We start from the raw sequence: 21,683 nt of genomic DNA on the forward strand, positions 1-21,683 counted from the left end.
AGACCCCCAAGTGTGGGGCACCCCCTAAGTGTGGGGCACCCCAATGACCCAGACCCCCAACTGTGGGGCACCCCCTAAGTGTGGGGCACCCCTAAGTGTGGGGCACCCCGATGACCCAGACCCCCAACTGTGGGGCACCCCCTAAGTGTGGGGCACCCCCTAAGTGTGGGGCACCCCCTGACCCAGACCCCCAAGTGTGGGGCACCCCCTAAGTGTGGGGCACCCCAACGAACCGGACCCCCTAAGTGTGGGGCACCCCGATGACCCAGACCCCCAAGTGTGGGCCACCCTCAAAGTGTGGGGCACCCCAATGACCCAGACCCCCAACTGTGGGGCACCCCTAAGTGTGGGGCACACCCTAAGTGTGGGGCACCCCCATGACCCAGACCCCCAAGTGTGGGGCACCCCCTAAGTGTGGGGCACCCCTAAGTGTGGGGCACCCCGATGACCCAGACCCCCAAGTGTGGAGGCACCCCAATGACCCAGACCCCCAAATGTGGGGCACCCCTAAGTGTGGGGCACCCCCATGACCCAGACCCCCAAGTGTGGGGCACCCCCGGTGTGGGGCACCCCCAAAGTGTGGGGCACCCCGATGACCCAGACCCCCAACTGTGGGGCACCCCCTAAGTGTGGGGCACCCCGATGACCCAGACCCCCAAGTGTGGGGCACCCCTAAGTGTGGGGCACCCCTAAGTGTGGGGCACCCCGATGACCCAGACCCCCAAGTGTGGGGCACCCCCCAAGTGTGGGGAACCCCCTAAGTGTGGGGCACCCCGATGACCCAGACCCCCAAATGTGGGGCACCCCCTAAGTGTGGGGCACCCCGATGACCCAGACCCCCAAGTGTGGGGCACCCCAATGAACCGGACCCCCAAATGTGGGGCACCCCCCAGACCCCCAAGTGTGGGGCACCCCCAAGTGTGGGGCACCCCAATGACCCAGACCCCCAAGTGTGGGGCACCCCTTTGAAGGTGTGGGGGCACCCCGATAGGAACCGGACCCCCAGCTTTGTGGGGCACCCCCTAAGTGTGGGGCACCCCTAAGTGTGGGGCACCCCGATGACCCAGACCCCCAAGTGTGGGGCACCCCCTAAGTGTGAAGGGCACCCCAATGACCCAGACCCCCAAGTGTGGGGCACCCCGACGATGCGAACCCATTAACCACTCGGGGGCAGGGCTCTGGGTGGCCCCGCCCCCTGACCCCAAGCCCCGCCCCTGACCCCAAGCCCCGCCCCTGACCCCAAGCCCCGCCCCCTGACCCCAAGCCCCGCCCCCTGACCCCAAGCCCCGCCCCGTGACCCCAAGCCCCGCCCCGTGACCCCAAGCCCCGCCCCCTGACCCCAAGCCCCGCCCCCCGACCCCAAGCCCCGCCCCCTGACCCCAAGCCCCGCCCCCCGCCCCCCCAGGGAGGAGGCGTCGTGTCGGGGGGTTCCCTTTATTGGCAATAAATAAGCGGCGCCGGTGGGGGGGGGGGCCCCGGTGTGGGGCCGCCCCACGGCGCGGGGAGGGGGGGCCCCGTGGGGTGGGGCTGCCCCATAGCTCGGGGTGGGGCTGCCCCACGGCGCGGGGGGGCCCCCGGGGTCACTTCCGCTTCTTCCGGGTGTCCTCGGCGTCGGCCGCTGATTGGGGGGGGGGGGGTGACGTCAGAGGGGGCGGGGCTGAGCCCCCCTCCCCCTCCCCTTCCCTCCCCCTCCCCACTTTGTCACTGCCCTGCCCCTGGGGGACGTGGGGACACGGACGTGTGGGGGGACACTGGGGGACACCGGGGGGAGGGGGACACGGCCATGGGGACACTGGGGGACACTGGGGGTGATGGGGACACGAAAATGGGGTGAGGGGGACACTTGGGGTGGCCGTTGGGTGATGGGGACATGAAAATGGGGTGATGGGGACACCTGGGGGTGACACAGGGACACGTGGGGTGACGGGGACACTTGGGGTGGCCGTTGGGTGACGGGGACACGGCCATGGGGTGATGGAGACAGCTGGGGGGGACACCTGGGGGTGACGGGGACATTTGGGGTGACGGGGACACGGCCATGGGGTGATTGGGACACTTGGGGTGACACTAGGGGGTGATGGGGACATTTGGGGTGACGGGGACACGGCCATGGGGTGATGGGGACACTTGGGGTGATGGGGACATGGCCATGGGGTGATGGGGACACTTGGGGTGACACTAGGAGGTGATGGGGACACGAAAATGGGGTGAGGGGGACATTGAGGGTGACACAGGGACACGTGGGGCGATGGGGACACCTGGGGGTGACACAGGGACACGTGGGGTGATGGGGACACTTGGGGTGGCCGTTGGGTGACAGGGACACAAAAATGGGGTGATGGGGACACTTGGGGTGACACTAGGGGGTGATGGGGACACCTGGGGGTGACAGTTGGGTGATGGGGACACGAAAATGGGGCAATGGGGACACCTGGGGGTGACACATGGACACGTGGGGTGATGGGGACACTTGGGGTGGCCGTTGGGTGACGGGGACACAACAATGGGGCGAGGGGGACACCTGGGGGTGACACATGGAGGTGACGGGGACATTTAGGGTGATGGGGACACGGCTATGGGGTGATGGGGACATTTGGGGTGACAGTTGGGTGATGGGGACACAAAAATGGGGCGATGGGGACATGGAGGTGACACCTGGGGGTGATGGGGACACGGCCATGGGGTGATGGGGACACTTGGGGTGAGAGTTGGGTGCTGGGGACACCTGGAGGTGACACTTGGAGGTGACGGGGACATGGAGGATGATGGGGACACTTGGGGTGACACTGGGGGGTGATGGGGACACGAAAATGGGGTGAGGGGGACATTGAGGGTGACACAGGGACACGTGGGGTGATGGGGACACTTGGGGTGGCCGTTGGGTGATGGGGACACGGCCATGGGGTGATGGGGACATTTGGGGTGAGGGTTGGGTGATAGGGACACGAAAATGGGGCGAGGGGGACACCTGGGGGTGACACAGGGACACTTGGGGTGGCCGTTGGGTGACGGGGACATGGAGGCGACACCTGGGGGTGAGCGGGACACGGCCATGGGGTGATGGGGACATTTGGGGTGACAGTTGGGTGATGGGGACACGAAAATGGGGCGATGGGGACACCTGGGGGTGACACATGGAGGTGACGGGGACATTTGGGGTGATGGGGACACGGCCATGGGGTGATGGGGACACTTGGGGTGACATTTGGGTGATGGGGACACGAAAATGGGGCGATGGGGACACCTGGGGGTGACACTTGGAGGTGACGGGGACATTTGGGGTGATGGGGACACGGCCATGGGGTGATGGGGACACTTGGGGTGACATTTGGGTGATGGGGACACGAAAATGGGGGCGATGGGGACACCTGGGGGTGACACTTGGAGGTGACGGGGACATTTGGGGTGATGGGGACACGGCCATGGGGTGATGGGGACACTTGGGGTGACATTTGGGTGATGGGGACACGAAAATGGGGCGATGGGGACACCTGGGGGTGACACTTGGAGGTGACGGGGACATTTGGGGTGATGGGGACACGGCCATGGGGTGATGGGGACACTTGGGGTGACATTTGGGTGATGGGGACACGAAAATGGGGCGATGGGGACACCTGGGGGTGACACTTGGAGGTGACGGGGACATTTGGGGTGATGGGGACACGGCCATGGGGTGATGGGGACACTTGGGGTGACATTTGGGTGATGGGGACACGAAAATGGGGCGATGGGGACACCTGGGGGTGACACAGGGACACGTGGGGTGACGGGGACACTTGGGGTGGCCGTTGGGGTGACGGGGACACGGCCATGGGGTGATGGGGACATTTGGGGTGACATTTGGGTGATGGGGACACGAAAATGGGGCGAGGGGGACACCTGGGGGTGACACAGGGACACGTGGGGTGATGGGGACACTTGGGGTGGCCGTTGGGTGATGGGGACATTTGGGGTGGCCGTTGGGTGATGGGGACACGGCCATGGGGTGACAAGGACACATGGGGGTGACGAGGACACCCGGGGGTGACAAGGACACATGGGGGGTGACATGGGGACACACGGAGGTGACAGGGACACCCGGGGGTGACGAGGACACATGGGGGGTGACAAGGGGACACAGGGGGTGACGGGGACACCCGGGGGTCCGGGGGTACCTGCGGCCGGGTGCGAGGACGACGGAGGGGACGCGAGGTTACGCTACGGGAGCGGAGACGGCGGTGAGGGACGGACGGGGGGACAGCGAGGGGACAACGGGGGGTGGGGACGACCGGGGGTGGGGACGATGGGGGGTGGGGACGATGGGGGTGTGGGGACGATGGGGGATGGGGATGATGGAGGGGACACCGGGAGTGATGTGAGGACGTTGGGGACGTGGAGATGTGGGGACAAGGAGATGTGGGGACATGGGGACATGGGGACATGGGGACATTGGGGACACGGAGATGTGGGGACACGGAGATGTGGAGATGTGGGGACACGGGGACGTTGGGGACATGGGGATGTTGGGGATGTTGGGGACATGGGGACATGGGGACATGGGGACAATGAAATATGGATATGGGGACATTGGGATATGGGGACAGGGAGATATGGGGGGGACATGGAGATGTGGGGACAAGATGTGGGGACATGGGGACAACGAGGTATGGAGATGGGGACATGGGGACATGGAGATGGGGGGACACGGAGATGTGGGGACATGGGGAGGTGGGGACAGGGGGATGTTGGGGACATGGGGACATGGGGACCTTGGGGACATTGGGACATTGGGGACACGGAGATGTGGGGACATGGGGGGACCTTGGGGACATGGGGACCTTGGGGACTTGGGGACATTGGGGACATGGGGACATTGGGGACATTGGGGACATGGGGACAATGAGATATGGATATGGGGACATTGGGATATGGGGACATGGAGATGTGGGGGGGACATGGGGAGGTGGGGACATGGGGACGTTGGGGACATGGGGACATTGGGGACATGGGACATGGGGACATGGGGACATGGGGACAATGAGATATGGATATGGGGACATTGGGATATGGGGACATGGAGATGTGGGGGGGACATGGAGATGTGGGGACATGGGGGGACGTTGGGGACATGGGGACATTGGGGACATGGGGACCTTGGGGACTTGGGGACGTTGGGGACATGGGGACATGGGGACAATGAGATACGGATATGGGGACATTGGGATATGGGGACATGGAGATGTGGGGGGGACATGGAGATGTGGGGACATGGGGGGACCTTGGGGACATGGGGACCTTGGGGACTTGGGGACGTTGGGGACTTGGGGACGTTGGGGACATTGGGGACATGGGGACAATGAGATATGGATATGGGGACATTGGGATATGGGGACATGGAGATGTGGGGGGGACGATTGGGGACATGGGGACATTGGGGACATGGGGACAAGGAGATGGGGACAATGAAATTGAGATGTATTGGGATATGGGGACATGTTTGGGGACATTGGGGACATGGGGACATGGGGACAATGAGATATGGTGGGGACAGGGAGACGGGGGGACATGGGGACATGGGACATGGGGGGACGTTGGGGACATGGGGACATTGGGGACAACCTTGGGGAGATGACATGGGGACATTGGGGACAATGACATTGAATATGGAGACATTGATATGGGGACAGGGAGATGTGGGGGGACATGGGGATATGTGGGGACAGGGGGACAATGAAATATGGAGATGTGGGGAGATGGGGACAAGGAGATGCGGGGACATGGGGACAATGAAATATGGAGATGTGGGGACATGGGGACATGGGGACATGGAGATGTGGGGACATGGGGACAAGGAGATGCGGGGATATAGGGACACGGGGGACATGGAGATGCGGGGACGCGGGGACAAGGAGATGTGGGGACATGGGACATGGGGACAATGAAATATGGAGATGTGGGGACATGGGGACATGGGGACAATGAAATATGGAGATCTGGGGACAGGGGGACATGGGGACAAGGAGATGTGGGGACATGGGGACATGGGGACATGGAGATGTGGGGACATGGAGATGCGGGGACGCGGGGACAAGGAGACGCGGGGACACCGGGGGGGACACGCTGGGGCCAGCGGCGGCCCCCGCCCCTCACCCTCCAGGTAGTTCCTGGCCACGAACTTGAGGGCCTCGTCCAGCAGGATGACGGGGAAGGAGATCTTCAGCACCATCAGCCAGTGCGCCAGGTCCAGCGGCGTCAGCTTGAAGATCATCTGCGGGGCCGGGGGGACAGCGCTCAGCCCCCCCCGGCGTCCCCCCCGCGTCCCCCCCCCCCCCCCCCGGGACCCCCCCCCTTACGGGCAGGGGCTCGATGTAGAGGATGACGAAGTGCAGGGACATGGAGAGGCAGATGGAGCCCACCAGCCAGATGTTGACCCACGGCGGCATCCGCACCAGCGACTGGTTCTCGGAGAGGCTGCGGGGGGCGGCGGCACGGCCCTGGTGGCACCGGGGGTGGCACCGGGACCCCCCCCCGGCCCCCCCCCCCGGTTCGTCCCCCGGCCCCTCACCTGTTGAGGGCGTTGCACATCTCGATGGTGACCAGCACGGAGAGCGCCATGGTCATGGGCACCGGCGACTCGAAGATGTCGCAGTCGAGGCCCTCGAATTCGGCGTTGTGCTCCGTGCACTGCATGAAGTGGGTCTGGGGGCGGGGGGGGGGGCGTTATTGGGGTGGGGGGGGCGTTATCCGAGCGTGGGGGGGTGTTATCGGGGTGCGGGGGGGCGTTATCGGGGTGCGGGGGGGCGTTATCAGGGTGGGGGGGGCGTTATCGGGGTCGTGGGGGGGTGTTTATTGGGGTGTGGGGGGCGTTATTGGAGTCGTGGGGGTGTTATCGGGGTGTGGGGGGGGCGTTATCGGGGGCGTGGGGGTGTTATCGGGGTCATGGGGGCGTTATCGGGGTGGGGGGGGCGTTATCGGGGTCATGGGGGTGTTATTGGGGTGTGGGGGGGCGTTATCGGGGTGTGGGGGGGTGTTATTGGGGTGGGGGGGCGTTATCGGGGTCGTGGGGGGGTGTTATTGGGGTGGGGGGGTGTTATCGGGGTGGGGGGGCGTTATCGGGGTCGTGGGGGGGTGTTGTCGGGGTGGGGGGCGTTATCGGGGTCGTGGGGGGGTGTTATTGGGGTGGGGGGGTGTTATCGGGGTGGGGGGGGGCGTTATCGGGGTCGTGGGGGGGTGTTATTGGGGTGGGGGGGTGTTGTCGGGGTGGGGGGGCGTTATCGGGGTCATGGGGGGGTGTTATTGGGGTGGGGGGGTGTTGTCGGGGTGGGGGGGCGTTATCGGGGTCGTGGGGGGGTGTTATTGGGGTGGGGGGGTGTTGTCGGGGTGGGGGGGCGTTATCGGGGTCGTGGGGGGGTGTTATCGGGGTGGGGGGGGTGTTATCGGGGTGGGGGGCATTATCGGGGTGTGGGGGGGTGTTATTGGGGTGGGGGGGGTGTTATTGGGGTGTGGGGGGGGTCATTGGGGTGGGGGGGGGTCAACGGGGTGGGGTGGGGTCAACGCGGCGGTTGGGGACGGCAACGCGGCGGTGGTGGGGGCGGCACCCGTGACAAACGATGGCCCCCCCCCTGCCCCCCCCAACGAAGAGCAGCCAAGCCCCGTGCTGACGGGGCCACCACCACGATGAGCACCCAGCCATCGCCAAGAGCACCCAGCCAAGGCGATGACGACCCCCCAACCACCGCGATGACCACCCAACCACCGCCACGGCCACCCAATGACCCAACCACCGCGATGACCACCCAACCACCACCACGACCACCCAACCACCCAACCACCGCGATGACCACCCAACCACCGCCACGGCCACCAATGACCCAACCACCGCGATGACCACCCAACCACCACCACGACCACCCAACCACCCAACCACCACCACGACCACCCAACCACCCAACCACCACCATGATGACCACCCAATGACCCAACCAAGACCACGATGAGCACCCAACCACCACCATGACCACCCAACCACCATGAGGATGACCCAACCACCACCATGACCAACCAACAACTCAACCAACCACCGCCATGACCACCCAATGACCCAACTAGAACCATGACGACCACCCAACCACCGCCACGGCCACCCAACGACTCAACCAACCACTGCCATGACCACCCAACCACCGCCATGACCACCCAATGACCCAACCAGAACCATGATGACCACCCAACCACCACCATGACCCCCCAACCACCACGAGGATGACCCAACCACCACCATGACCAACCAACGACTCAACCAACCACCGCCATGACCACCCAATGACCCAACCAAGACTACGATGACCATCCAACCACCACGATCACCCAACAACCGTGACTGATGACCACCCAACCACCACCACGACCCCCCCCAAACCACCACCACGACCCCCCAGCCACCACCACGACCCCCCAACCACCATGATGACCAACCCAACCACCACCACGTCCCCCCCAACCACCACCATGACCCCCCAACCACCACCATGACCCCCCAACCACCACCACGACCACCCATCCGTCGCGATGACCACCCAACCACCACGACGAGGGACCCAGCACCTCCACGACGACCCCCCCGCCCACCCCCCCCGGCCGCCCTCCCCACGCTCACCAGCTGGTGGTAGGTGACGCTGGGCCCATCCTCGGCGTAGAGGAACCACCAGGCGGCAGCGCCCACGGTGGCGGCCCCCACGTAACCTACGGCGATAAAACCACGCTGGTGCCGGGACGGGCACGGGGGGGGGGGGGCAGGGGGGGGGTCCCGGGGGTCTGGCGCTCACCCCCGATGGCCAGGTAGCGGAAGAAGAGCCAGCCGCTGATGAGGGGCTCCTTGGGGCTGCGGGGGGGCTTGTCCATGATGTCCAGGTCGGGGGGGGTTGAAGCCCAGCGCGGTGGCCGGCAGCCCGTCCGTCACCAGGTTGACCCAGAGCAGCTGCACCGGGATCAGCGCCTCGGGCAGCCCCAGCGCCGCCCGTCAGGAAGATGCTGGGGGAGGCGGGTCAGGGGGGGGGGGGGGGGGGATTGGGGGGGATGGGGGGAGCGGGGCGGGGGGAATGGGGGGAGTGGGGGGAATTGGGGGGGAGTGGGGGAAATTAGGGGGAGTGGGGGGAATTAGGGGGGAGTGGGGGAAATTAGGGGGAGTGGGGGGAATTAGGGGGGAGTGGGGGAATGGGGGGAGTGGGGGAATTTAGGGGGAGTGGGGGAAATTAGGGGGAGTGGGGGGAGTGGGGGGAATTGGGGGAGTGGGGGGAATTAGGGGGGAGTGGGGGGGAATGGGGGAGTGGGGGGAATTAGGGGGCAGTGGGGGAAAAGGGGGGAATTGGGGAAATTAGGGGGAGTGGGGGAATTAGGGGGAGTGGGGGGAATTAGGGGGAGTGGGGGGAGTGGGGGGAGTGGGGGGAAATTGGGGGAATTAGGGGGGAGTGGGGGAAATTAGGGGGAGTGGGGGAAATTAGGGGGAGTGGGGGAAATTAGGGGGAGTGGGGGGAATTAGGGGGGAGTGGGGGAAATTAGGGGAGTGGGGGGAATTAGGGGGGAGTGGGGGAAATTAGGGGGGAGTGGGGGAAATGGGGGAGAATGGGGGAAATGGGGGGAGTGGGGGGAGTGGGGGGGAATTGGGGGGAGTGGGGAAATTAGGGGGGATTGGGGGAAATGGGGGGAGTGGGGAAGTGGGGGGAGAGGAGAAAATGGGGAGAAAGGGGGAGTGGGGAAAAATGGGGTTAATGGGGGCAATGGGGCAAAATGGGGGGAATGGGGGGAGTGGGGAAAAATGGGGGGAACGGGGAAATAAGGGGAGTGGGGGAAATGGGGGAATGGGGGAAAATAGGGGGATTGGGGGGAAATGGGGGGGATGGGGGGAATGGGGGCAAGATGGGGGGAGAGAGGGAAAATGGGGGGAATGGGGGGAGTGGGGAAAAATGAGGTTAATGGGGAAAATGGGGGAAACGGGGGAAAATGGGGAGGATTGGGGGAAATGGGGGGAGTGGGGGAAATGGGGGGAGTGGGGGGAATGGGGGGAGTGGGGGGAATGGGGGGCAATACGGGGAGAAGGGGAAAACGGGGGGGAATTCAGGGGCAGCAGGGGGAAATAGGGTGAAACGGGGGGGGAGTTCAGGGGCTGGGGGCACTGGGAGGAGTGGGGGAGACGAACTGGGGGGCAACTGGGAGGTGCTGGGAGGCGGGGCAGATGGGGGGAAACTTAGGGGGACTGGGGGCGGAGGAAGGAGCTGGGGGAACTGGGCGGGAGTGGAGGGAACTGGAGGGAGTGGGAGGGACTGGGTGGGACTGGGAGGGACTGGGAGGGAGTGGGGGGAACTGGGTGGACCGGGAGGGCCTGGGGGGAACTGGGGGGGAGTGGGAGGAGTTGGTGGGAACTGGGCGGGCTAGGAGGGAGTGGTAGGGACTAGCGGGAACTGGAGGGATTTGGGGAAGCGGGAGGCAGCGGGAGGGCCCTGGGAGGTGACTGGGAGGCGACTGGGAGGCGACTGGGAGGCGACTGGGAGGGGCGGAGTGCGGCGGGCGCTCACCAGACCACCTCGCCCACGTTGGAGGAGATGAGGTAGCGGATGAACTGCTTCATGTTGTTGTAGATGGCCCGGCCCTCCTCCACGGCCGCCACGATGGTGGAGAAGTTGTCGTCGGCCAGCACCATCTCCGAGGCCGTCTTGGCCACCGCCGTCCCCGAGCCCATGGCGATGCCGATCTCGGCCTTCTTCAGCGCCGGCGCGTCGTTCACCCCGTCACCGGTCTGCGGGGCGGGGAGGGGGTGTCACGGGGCGGGGGGGGGGGGGGCGCGGTGGTGGCACCGACGCTGTCGCCGACGGCGTCCCCAAAAACGTCATCGGCGACGGACCCAACGGCGTCACCGGCAGTCGCCAACGCGATCGCCGACAATTTCCCCAAAAATGTCATCGATGACGGCCCCAACGGCGTCACCGGCAGCCACCATCGCCAACAATTTCCCAAAAATGTCATCGATGACGTCCCCAGCGCCGTCATCGGCAGTCACCAACGCGATCGCCAACAATTTCCCCAAAAATGTCATCGATGACGGCCCCAACGGTGTCACCGGCAGTCGCCAACGCGATCGCCAACAATTTCCCCAAAAATGTCATCGGCGACGGCCCCAACGGCGTCATCGGCAGTCATCAACGTGATCGCCAACTATTTCCCCAAAAATGTCATTGATGACGGCCCCAACGGCGTCACCGGCAGTCGTCAACGCGATCGCCAGCAGTGTCACCAACGCCGTCACCAACAGTGGCCAACGCCATCACCAACAACGCCCCCCAAAACGTCACCGAGATCGTCCCCAACGCCGTTCTCGACAGCCTCCAACGGCGTCCCCGACACCGTCACCAACGGCGTCACCAACGCTGCCACCGGTGTCCCCAACGCCGTTCTCAACAGGCAACGAGGTCCCCGACACTGCCACCAGTCCCCAACACCGTCCCCAACAGTCACCAATGCGATCACCAACGGTGTCCCCAAAAACGTCATCGACAACGGCCCCAACGCCGTCATCGGCAGTCGCCAACGCGATCGCCAACAGTGTGCCCAACGGCGTCACCGACGGCGTCACCGTGTCCCCAACACCGTTCTCAACGGCCAACAACGTCCCCGACACCGTCACCAGTCACCAAGGTCCCCAACACCATCAAGTCACCAACACCATCCCCAACACCGTCCCCAACGCCGTTCCCAACAGTCACCGATGTCCCAAATGGTGGGACCCCAAAACCACGTCAGGGCAATAGTGGGACCCCAAAACCATGTTGGGGGTGATGGTGGGACCCCAAAACCACGTCAAGACTAGAGGGATCCCAAAACCAAGCTGGGGGTGATGGTGGGACCCCAGAACCACGTCGGGGTGATGGTAGGACCCCAAAACCACGTCAAAGCAATAGTGGGACCCCAAAACCACGTTGGTGTGACGGTGGGACCCCAAAACCACGTCAAGACTAGAGGGATCCCAAAGCCAAGCTGGGGGTGATGGTGGGACCCCAAAACCACGTTGGGGTGATGGTGGGACCCCAAAACCACATCAGGAGGATGTTGGGACCCCAAACCCATGTCAAGACAATCAAGGGACCCCAGAACCACGTCAGGGTGACAGTAGAACCCCCAGAACCACATCGGGATGATTGTAGGACCCCAGATCCACATCGGGATGATGGTGGGACCCCAAAACCATGTCAGGATGATGGTGGGACCCCAAAACCACGTCGGGGTGATGGTAGAACCCCCAAATCACATTGGGACGATTGTGGGACCCCAGAACCACATCGGGATGATGGTGGGACCCCAAAACCACGTCAAGACGACGGTGGGATCCCAAAACCACGTCGGGGTGACGGTGGGACCCCCGAACCACATCGGGACGATGACGGGACCCCAAAACGACATCACCAAGACCCCCGTGAGCCCCACGGGGGCGCCGTCACCCCCCCCACCCCCCCCCCCCCCCCCCCGCGTCGAAGCCTCACCATGGCGGTGATCTCGTCGAAGGACTGGAGGAACTCCACGATCTTGGACTTGTGGGTGGGCTCGACGCGGGCGAAGCAGCAGGCGCGGCGGCAGGCCTCGCGCTGCTCGGCGGGCGGCAGGTCGTCGAACTCGCGGCCCGTGTACGCCCGGCCCGTCACCTCCTCCTCCTCGCTGAAGATGCCGATGCGGCGGCAGATGGCGATGGCCGTGCCCTTGTTGTCCCCCGTGATCATGATGACGCGGATGCCGGCGTCGCGGCACAGCTGGATGGAGCCCATCACCTCCTTCCGCGGCGGGTCCAGCATGCCCACGCAGCCCACGAAGGTCAGGTCCGTCTGGGGGGGGGGTGGGGGTGGGGGAAGAGAGGGAACGGGGAGCCCGTGGAGGGCGGCGAACGGGGATACGGGACCGGGGAACCCGTGGAGGGCATCCCGTGGAGATATGGGACCAGGGAACCCGTGGAGAACATCTCATGGAGATACGGGACTGGGGAACCCCTGGAGGGCTTCATATGGAGATATGGGACTGGGGAAGTCGTGGAGGGCTTCATATGGAGATATGGGACCGGGGAACCCCCCTGGAGGGCTTCATATGGAGATATGGGATTGAGGAACCCGTGGAGGGCATCGTACAGAGATATGGGACCGGGGAACCCCTGGAGGGCTTCATATGGAGATATGGGACCAGGGAACCCATGAAGGAAATCCATGAAGATATGGGACCGGGGAACCCGTGGAGGGCTTCATACGGAGATATGGGACTGGGGAACCCCTGGAGGGCTTCATATGGAGATATGGGACCGGGGAACCTATAGAGGACTTCACGTGGAGATATGGGACCAGGGAACCCATGGAGGACATCCCGTGGAGATATGGGACTGGGGAACCCATGGAGGGCTTCATATGGAGATATGGGACCGGGGAACCCATGGAGAACATCTCATGGAGATATGGGACCGGGGAACCCCTGGAGGGCTTCATATGGAGATATGGGACCGGGGAACCCGTGGAGGGCTTCATATGGAGATATGGGACCAGGGAACCCATGGAGGACATCCCATGGGGATATGGGATTGAGGAACTGGTGGAGGACTTCATATGGAGATATGGGACCGGGAAACCTATAGAGGACTTAGTGTGGAGATATGGGACCAGGGAACCCGTGGAGGACCTCACACAGAGATATAGGGCCGGGGACCCCACGGAGAACATCCCATTGAGATATGGGGCCGGGGAACCCCCGGAGGACCTCCTCTGGAGCAAGAACCCCCCGGAGGCGCCGTTCCCCCGCCCTCACCTCGTACTCGGCGAACCTGGTGGAGTCCTCCAGCATCATGTCCTCCTTCTTGGGGGGCGTGTCGCGGGTGGCCAGGGCCAGGCAGCGCAGCGTGTCCCTCCCCGTGCCCCACTCCTTGATGACGGCCAGGATCTTCTCCTTGACGACCGGCGTCAGCGGCACGCGCGCCGTGCCCACCCGCACGTAGTTGCAGCGGTCGATGACGCCCTCGGGGGCCCCCTGGGGAGGGGGACGGGGCGGGAGGTGAGGCGGCGACGGCGGCGGGGGGCGAGGGCACGCGGCGGGGGCGGTGGCCTCACCTTGACGAACATCTTGTTGCCCACGGCGGCGCGCGAGGCCTTGGCCGGCGAGCAGTAGACCGACATGGACTTGCGGTCGCGGGAGAACTCCAGCGTGAACTCCTTCTTCATCAGCTGCTTGATGACCTTCGGGGACACGAGGAGAGGGGGGGGACAACGCGGTGGCACGGGCGGCGGAGGAAGAGGGGGGAGGCCGGCGGAGGCCGGGAGGGCTGGGGGGGGGGACTCACGGAGTTGCAGGCGTTGGCGCGCTCCACTTTGGAGAGGTTGCGGACGTCGGTGTTGAAGACGTTCATCTTCTCCACCAGGCAGGTGAGCGCCGTCTCCGTGGCCTCCCCGACCTTCTCGTAGACGCCCTTGGACTGCGGGGAGGGAGGCCGGCGTCACCGCGAGGCCGCCGCGGCGGCGGGGGTCGGGGGGGGACACACCAGGGGGCGGCCTCACCTCGTTGTAGTCCAGGGAGGAGTCGTTGCAGAGGGCGCAGATGGTGGCCAGCTCCACCAGCCCGTCGTACTGCCCGGCCTTCACGTGCTTCTCGTTCTTCAGCCTGGGGAGGCAGCGGAGGCTCGGGGACGGGGCGAGGACGCCCCTCGGGGGGCGGCGCGGGCAGGGGGGAGGGCGTGGAGGGGGTCGGGATGGGGGTTGTTGGGGTGGGGGAGGTCCGAAAGGAGGCCAGGGTGGGTTTTGTTGGGGTTGGAGAGCTCAAAAATGAGGCCAGAATTGGTTTGTTGGGGATGGGGGCCTCAAAAGTGAGGCCAGGATTGGTTTGTTGGGGTTGGAGACCTCAAAACTGAGGCCAGAAGTGGATTTTTGGGGATGGAGACCTCAAAAATGAGGCTGGGATTGGTTTGTTGGAGTTGGGGACCTCAAAAATGAGGCCAGAAGTGGGTTTTTGGGGTGGGGGACCTCAAAAACGAGGCCAATACCGACCCATTAGGCACGGGGACCTCCGAGAGGAGGCCAAGGTTGGCCCACTGAGGACAGGGGCGCTACGGAGGAGGCCAGTGGGGGAGGAGGCCCCAAAAATGAGGCCGACATTGACCCGTTGGGGACGGAGGCCCCTTGGAGAAGGCCAATATCGGTCTAGCAGGGACAGGAACCCCAAGAGGAGGCCGTTAGTGACCCGCTGGGAAGGGGGAAGGGGGGGAAGGGGGGGTCATTGGGCCCGGGGGGGGCGAGGACCGGCCACTCACACGTCTCCCTCGGGGGCGTAGGTGGAGCCGGTGATGGAGAACTCGTTGAGGGAGCAGACGTCGCCCTCCACCTTGTCCACGATGAACATCTGGGGGGGGAGGACAACGGGGTCAGGGGGCAGCCGGGGTGTCCTGGGGCCAACTGGGACATCCCGGAGGCCACTGGGGTCTACTGGGGGACTTTGGGGGCACCCAAGGGGACGTCGGGAGCTCCTTGGGGCACCCAAGCGGTCGTTGGGAGCTCCTGGAGGGCCTTGGGACACCCAAGGGGATGTCAGAAGCTCCTTGGGGCACCCAAGGGGATGTTGGGAGCTCCTTGGGGCACCCAAGGGGACATCGGGAGGTCATGAAGGACCTTGGGGCACCCAAGGGGTCGTTGGGAGCTCCTGGAGGGCCTTGGGACACCCAAGGGGACGTCGGAAGCTCCTGGAGGACCTTGGGGCACCCAGGGGGACATTGGGAGCTCCTTGGGGCATCCAAGGGGACTTTGGGAGCCCCTGAAGGACGTCAGGGCACCCAAGAGGATTTTGGGAGCTCCTGGCTCCTGGAGGACCTCGGGGCACCCAAGGGGACATTGGGTGCTCCTTGGGGAACCCAAAGGGACATCACGAGCTCCTGAAGAACCTTGGGGCACCCAAGAGGAATTCGGGAGCTCCTGGAGGACCTCGGGGCACCCAAGGGGACATTGGGAGCTCCTTGGGGCACCCAAGGGGATGTCGGGAGCTCATGGAGGTTCTTGGGGCACCCAAGGGGATGTCAGGAGCTCCTGGAGGACCTCGGGGCACCCAAGGGGACTCTGGGAGCTCCTGAAGGACGTCAGGGCACCCAAGAGGAATTCAGGAGCTCCTGGAGGACCTCGGGGCACCCAAGGGGCCGCCGGGAGCCCCCAGCAGTCCCCCGTGTCACCCACCTTGCAGACGGACATCTGGTTGGTGGTGAGGGTGCCGGTCTTGTCGGAGCAGATGACGGAGGTGCAGCCCAGGGTCTCGACGGAGGGCAGGCTGCGCACGATGGCGTTCTTCTTGGCCATGCGCCGCGTCCCCAGCGCCAGGCAGGTGGTGATGACGGCCGGCAGCCCTGCGGTACCGAGAACGGGCGTCGAGCCCCGCGCAGGACCGTGGGGAGGGGATTTACAACCCGAAAGGGGTCAAGAAACGGGACACGAAGCCGCGTTGGGGGCCTAGGAAGGGCGTTACGGGCCGTGCGGGGTCAAGGAGGGCGTTATGAAGCTGTGTAGGACCAGGGAGCGGGGTGGCGAGCCAAAAAGGATCGGAAAAAAGGCATTACGAGACCACGAAGAATGAAAAAAAGGCATTATAAGACCCAAAAGGGGCTTATAACCCTATATAGGGTCAAGAAAGGGCGTTATGAGACCACGAAGAATGAAAAAAGGGCATTATAGGACCCAAAAGGGGCTTATAACCCTATATAGGGTCAAGAAAGGGTGTTACAAGACCATGCAAAATAAAAAAAGGGCATTATAGGACTCAAAATGGGTTTATAACCCTATATAGGATCAAGAAAGGGCGTTACAAGACCACGCAGAATGATAAAAAAGGGCATTATAGGACCCAAAAGGGGATTATAACCCTATATAGGATCAAGAAAGGGTGCTACAAGACCATACTAAATAAACAAGGGCATTATAGGACCCAAAAGGGGCTTATAACCCTATATAGGATCAAGAAAGGGTGTTACAAGACCACACAAAATAAAAAAAGGGCATTATAGGACCCAAAAGGGTCTTAAAACCCTATATAGGGTCAAGAAAAGGCATTATAAGACCACGCAGAATGAAAAAAGGACATTATAGGAGACCCAAAAGGGGCTTATAAGCCTATATAGGGCCAAGGGAAGGCGTTATAAGGCCGCGTGGGGCCAAGGAATGGTGTTAGAAGGCCACACGGGGTCGTGGAACATCGTTAGAAGGCCACACGGTGTCAACAAACGGTGCCAGAAGGCCATACGGGGTCAACGAACGGTGTCAGAATGCCATATAGGACCAAGGAATGGTGTGAGAAGGCCACGTGGGGTCAAGGAATGGTGTGAGGACGTTATGTAAGATGAAGGATCAGCGCTAGAGGGCCGTATCAGGGCAAGGAACCGTCTTAGAAGGCCATATAGGGTCAAGGAATGGTCTTAGAGGGCCGCAGGGGGTCAAGGAACGGTGTTAGAAGGCCATGTAGGGTAAACAAATGGTGTTAGAGGGCCATATAGGGCCAACAAATGGTCTTAGAGGGCCACAAGGGGTCGAGAAATGGTCTTAGAAGGCCACATGGGGTCAAGGAACGGGATTAGAAGACCACAAGGGGTCAACAAACGGTATTAGAAGGCCATATGGGGTCAATGAATGGTGTTAGAAGGCCATATGGGGTCAACAAATGGTCTTAGAAGACCATATGGGGTCAACAAATGGTCTTAGAAGACCACAAGGGGTCAACAAATGGTGTTAGAAGGCTATACGGGGTCAAGGAACCATGTTAGAAAGCCATATGGGGTCAACAAATGGTGTTAGAAGGCCATATGGGGTCAACGAGCGTGTTAGAAGGACAGATAGGGTCAAGGAACGGTGTTGGAAGACATCACAGGGTCAAGGAATGGTGTTAGAAGACCACACCGGGTCAAGAAATGGTCTTAGAAGACCACATGGGGTCAAGAAATGGTCTTAGGGGGCCACATGGGGTCAAGAAATGGTCTTAGGGGGCCAAATGGGGTCAAAGAACGGTGTTAGAAGGCCACATGGGGTCAAGAAACGGTGTTAGAAGGCCACATGGGGTCAAAGAACGGTCTTAGAAGACCACAAGGGGTCAACGAATTGTCTTAGAGGGCCACAAGGGGTCAAGGAATGCTCTTAGAAGACCAAACGGGGTCAAGGAACGGTGTTAGAAGGCCATATGGGGTCAACAAATGGTGTTAAGAGGCCATATGGGGTCAAGGAACGGCCTTAGAGGGCCACACAGGGTCAGGGAATGGTCTTAGAAGACCACAAGGGGTCAAAAAATGGTGTTAGAAGGCCAGATAGGGTCAAGGAATGTCCTTAGAGGGCCACAAGGCGTCAACAAATGGTCTTAGAAGGCCATATGGGCTCAAGGAACGGTGTTAGAAGACCACAATGGGTCAAGGAAGGGTGTTACAAGGCCATATAGGGTCAACAAATGATCTTGGAAGGCCATAAAGGATCAAGGAATGGTCTTGGAAGGCCATATAAGGTCAAGGAACGGTCTTTGAAGACCACAAGGGCTCAAGGAATGGTCTTAGAGGGCCATATAGGGTCAAGGAAGGGTGTTAGAAGGCCAGATAGGGTCAACAAGTGGTGTAAGAAGGCCATAAAGGGTCAAGGAATGGTCTTAGAAGACCACAAGGGCTCAAGGAGTGGTCTTAGAAGACCAAATGGGGTCAAGGAATGGTGTTAGAAGACCACAATGGGTCAAGGAAGGGTGTTAGAAGGCCATATAGGGTCAACAAACGGCCTTGGAAGGCCATATAGGGTCAAGGAATGGTCTTAGAAGACCACAAGGGCTCAAGGAATGGTCTTAGAGGGCCATACAGGGTCAAGGAACGGTCTTAGAAGGCCACATTGGGCCAAGAGGGGCCCGCTGTCACCTTCGGGGATGGCGGCCACGGCCAGGGCGACGGCGATCTTGAAGTAGTAGATGGCGCCGCGGATCCAGGAGCCGCCGTGGACGGGGTCGTTGAAGTGGCCGATGTTGATGAGCCAGACGGCGACGCAGATGAGCGAGATGACCTTGGAGAGCTGCTCGCCGAACTCGTCCAGCTTCTGCTGCAGCGGCGTCTTGTCCTGCTCCGTGGCCGCCATCTCGTCGCGGATCTTCCCGATCTCCGTGTTCACCCCCCGTGGCCACCACGATGCCCACGGCCCTTGCCCGCCCCGATGTTGGTGCCCTGCGGGGACGCGGCGGCCTTGGGGATGTGGCAATGGGGGATGGTGGCCTTGGGGATGTGGTGGTGGGGATGGTGGCCTTGGGGACGTGGTGGCCTTGGGGACGTGGTGGCCTTGGGGATGTGGTGGTGGGGATGGTGGCCTTGGGGGCACGGTGGCCTTGGGGGCACGGTGGCCTTGGGGACGTGGTGGCCTTGGGGATGTGGTGGTGGGGATGGTGGCCTTGGGGACGTGGTGGCCTTGGGGACGTGGTGGCCTTGGGGATGTGGTGGCCTTGGGGATGTGGTGGCCTTGGGGACGTGGCAATGGGGACATGGTGGTGGTGATGGTGGCCTTGGGGACATGGTGGCCTTGGGAACGTAGCAATGGGGACATGGTGGCCTTGGGGGTGCGGCGGCCTTGGGGGCGCAGCGCTGGGGACGCGGTGGCCTTGGGGACATGGCGGCCTTGGGGACGCGGCGCTGGGGATGCGGCGCTGGGGACGCGGTGGCCTTGGGGACGTGGTGGTGGTGATGGTGGCCTTGGGGGCGTGGTGGCCTTGGGGACGTGGTGGTGGGGGGGACACGGTGGCCTTGGGGATGTGGCAATGGGGACATGGTGGTGGTGATGGTGGCCTTGGGGACGTGGCGATGGGGACATGGTGGCCTTGGGGACACGGTGGTGGTGATGGTGGCCTTGGGGACGTGGTGGTGGGGACAGTGGCTTTGGGGACATGGTGGTGGGGCTGGTGGCCTCGGGGACACCGTGATGAAGATGTGGCGATGGGGACAGTGGCCCTGGGGACATGGTGGTGGGGATGGTGGCCTTGGGGATGCGGTGGCCTTGGGGACACGGTGGCTTTGGGGACATGGTGGGGACATGGAGATGGGGATGGTGGCCTTGGGGACACCATGGTGGGGATGGTGGCCCTGGGGACACGGGGGTGGGGACGTGGCGATGGGGATGGTGGCCCTGGGGACACGATGATGGGGATGGTGGCCTTGGGGACACGGTGGCCTTGGGGATGTGGCAACGGGGACACGGTGGTGGTGATGGTGGCCTTCAGGACACGGTGGTGGGGACGTGGCGATGGAGATGGTGGCCCTGGGGACACGGTGGTGGGGACGTAGAGACGGGGATGGTGGCCTTGGGGACACGGTGGCCTTGGGGACATGGTGGGGACATGGAGATGGGGATGGTGGCCTTGGGGACACCGTGGTGGGGATGGTGGCCCTGGGGACACGGTGGTGGGGACGTGATGATGGGGATGGCGGCCTTGGGGACACGGTGGCCTTGGGGACGTGGCAATGGGGACATGGTGGCCCTGGGGACACGGTGGTGGGGACGTAGACACGGGGATGGTGGCCCTAGGGACACGATGATGGAGATGGTGGCCCTGGGGACACGGTGGTCTTGGGGACGTAGCAATGGGGATGGTGGCCCTGGGGACACGGTGGTGGGGACGTAGAGACGGGGATGGTGGCCTTGGGGCCACGGTGGCCTTGGGGCCACGGGGCCGGTGGCCGTGGGGGGGGCGGGGCGCGACTCACGGAGAAGAGCATGTTCTTCTTGTCCTGGTTGACGGCGCGCGGGTCGGGGACGGGCTCGGTGTGCTTGATGACCGACACGGATTCACCTGCGGGAACGCGCGCGTCAACACGGCTCCGACCGGCCCTGACCGGTTCCGACCGGTTCCGACCAGTTCCGACCGGCTCCGACCGGTTGTGCCCCCGTTTGTGACCGGTTGTGCCCGGTTGTGTGCGCGTTTGTGCCCAGTTGTGCCCAGTTGTGCCCAGTTGTGCCCAATTGTGACCGGTTGTGCGCACACGCGTGTCCGGTTGCGCGTGTTTGCGCCCGGTTGCGCCCGGTTGTGCCCGGTTGTGCCCGGTTGTGACCGGTTGTGACCAGTTGTGACCGGTTGTGACCAGTTGTGACCGGTTGTGTCCGGTTGTGCCCCCAATTGTACCCCGGTTGTGTGCCTGGTTGTGCCCCCATTAAAGACCAGTTGTGCCCAGTTGGGTCCCAGTTGCCTCCCAGTTGTAGCCCACTTGTACCCCCAGTTGTAGCCCAGTTGTACCCCCGGTTGTGCCCCAGTTGTCTCCCAGTTGTCTCCCAGTTGTACTCCCAGTTGTAGCCCAGTTGTACCGCGGTTGTATCCGGTTGTACCCCCATTGTGCCCAGTTGTACCCCCAGTTATCTCCCAGTTGTCCCCCAGTCGTACCCCCAGTCGTACCCCAGTTGTAGCCCCGGTTGTACCCCAGTTGTGCCCAGTTGTACCCCCAGTTGTCTCCCAGTTGTACCCCCGGTTGTACCCCAGTTGTACCCCCAGTTGTCTCCCAGTCATCCCCCAGTCGTACCCCAGTTGTAGCCCCGGTTGTACCCCAGTTGTACCCCCAGTTGTCTCCCAGTCATCCCCCAGTCGTACCCCAGTTGTAGCCCCGGTTGTACCCCAGTTGTGCCCAGTTATACCCCCAGTTGTCCCCCAGTTGTATCCAGTCGTACCCC

General features: G+C 63.1%; 1 protein-coding gene across 1 annotated transcript in view; it reads right to left on the reverse strand.

Moving 5' to 3' along the window:
* Positions 1-1,420: 1,420 nt before the first annotated feature.
* ATP2A1 (ATPase sarcoplasmic/endoplasmic reticulum Ca2+ transporting 1) overlaps positions 1,421-21,683 on the reverse strand; it is a 28,604-nt gene continuing 8,341 nt past the window's right edge. The window contains 20 exon segments of the mRNA XM_066984156.1: positions 1,421-1,618; positions 6,130-6,247; positions 6,333-6,450; positions 6,545-6,678; positions 8,636-8,721; positions 8,805-8,898; positions 8,900-8,995; positions 8,997-9,009; positions 10,551-10,771; positions 12,510-12,845; positions 13,807-14,025; positions 14,106-14,231; positions 14,336-14,467; positions 14,550-14,652; positions 15,299-15,387; positions 16,209-16,375; positions 18,902-19,151; positions 19,153-19,176; positions 19,178-19,201; positions 20,729-20,814. Coding sequence (XP_066840257.1) covers positions 1,581-1,618; positions 6,130-6,247; positions 6,333-6,450; positions 6,545-6,678; positions 8,636-8,721; positions 8,805-8,898; positions 8,900-8,995; positions 8,997-9,009; positions 10,551-10,771; positions 12,510-12,845; positions 13,807-14,025; positions 14,106-14,231; positions 14,336-14,467; positions 14,550-14,652; positions 15,299-15,387; positions 16,209-16,375; positions 18,902-19,151; positions 19,153-19,176; positions 19,178-19,201; positions 20,729-20,814 — 2,474 coding nt within the window. The 3' untranslated portion in view covers positions 1,421-1,580.

Source organism: Anser cygnoides, chromosome 28 (genome assembly GCF_040182565.1).
Source record: "Anser cygnoides isolate HZ-2024a breed goose chromosome 28, Taihu_goose_T2T_genome, whole genome shotgun sequence".
Classification (NCBI taxonomy): domain Eukaryota; kingdom Metazoa; phylum Chordata; class Aves; order Anseriformes; family Anatidae; genus Anser; species Anser cygnoides.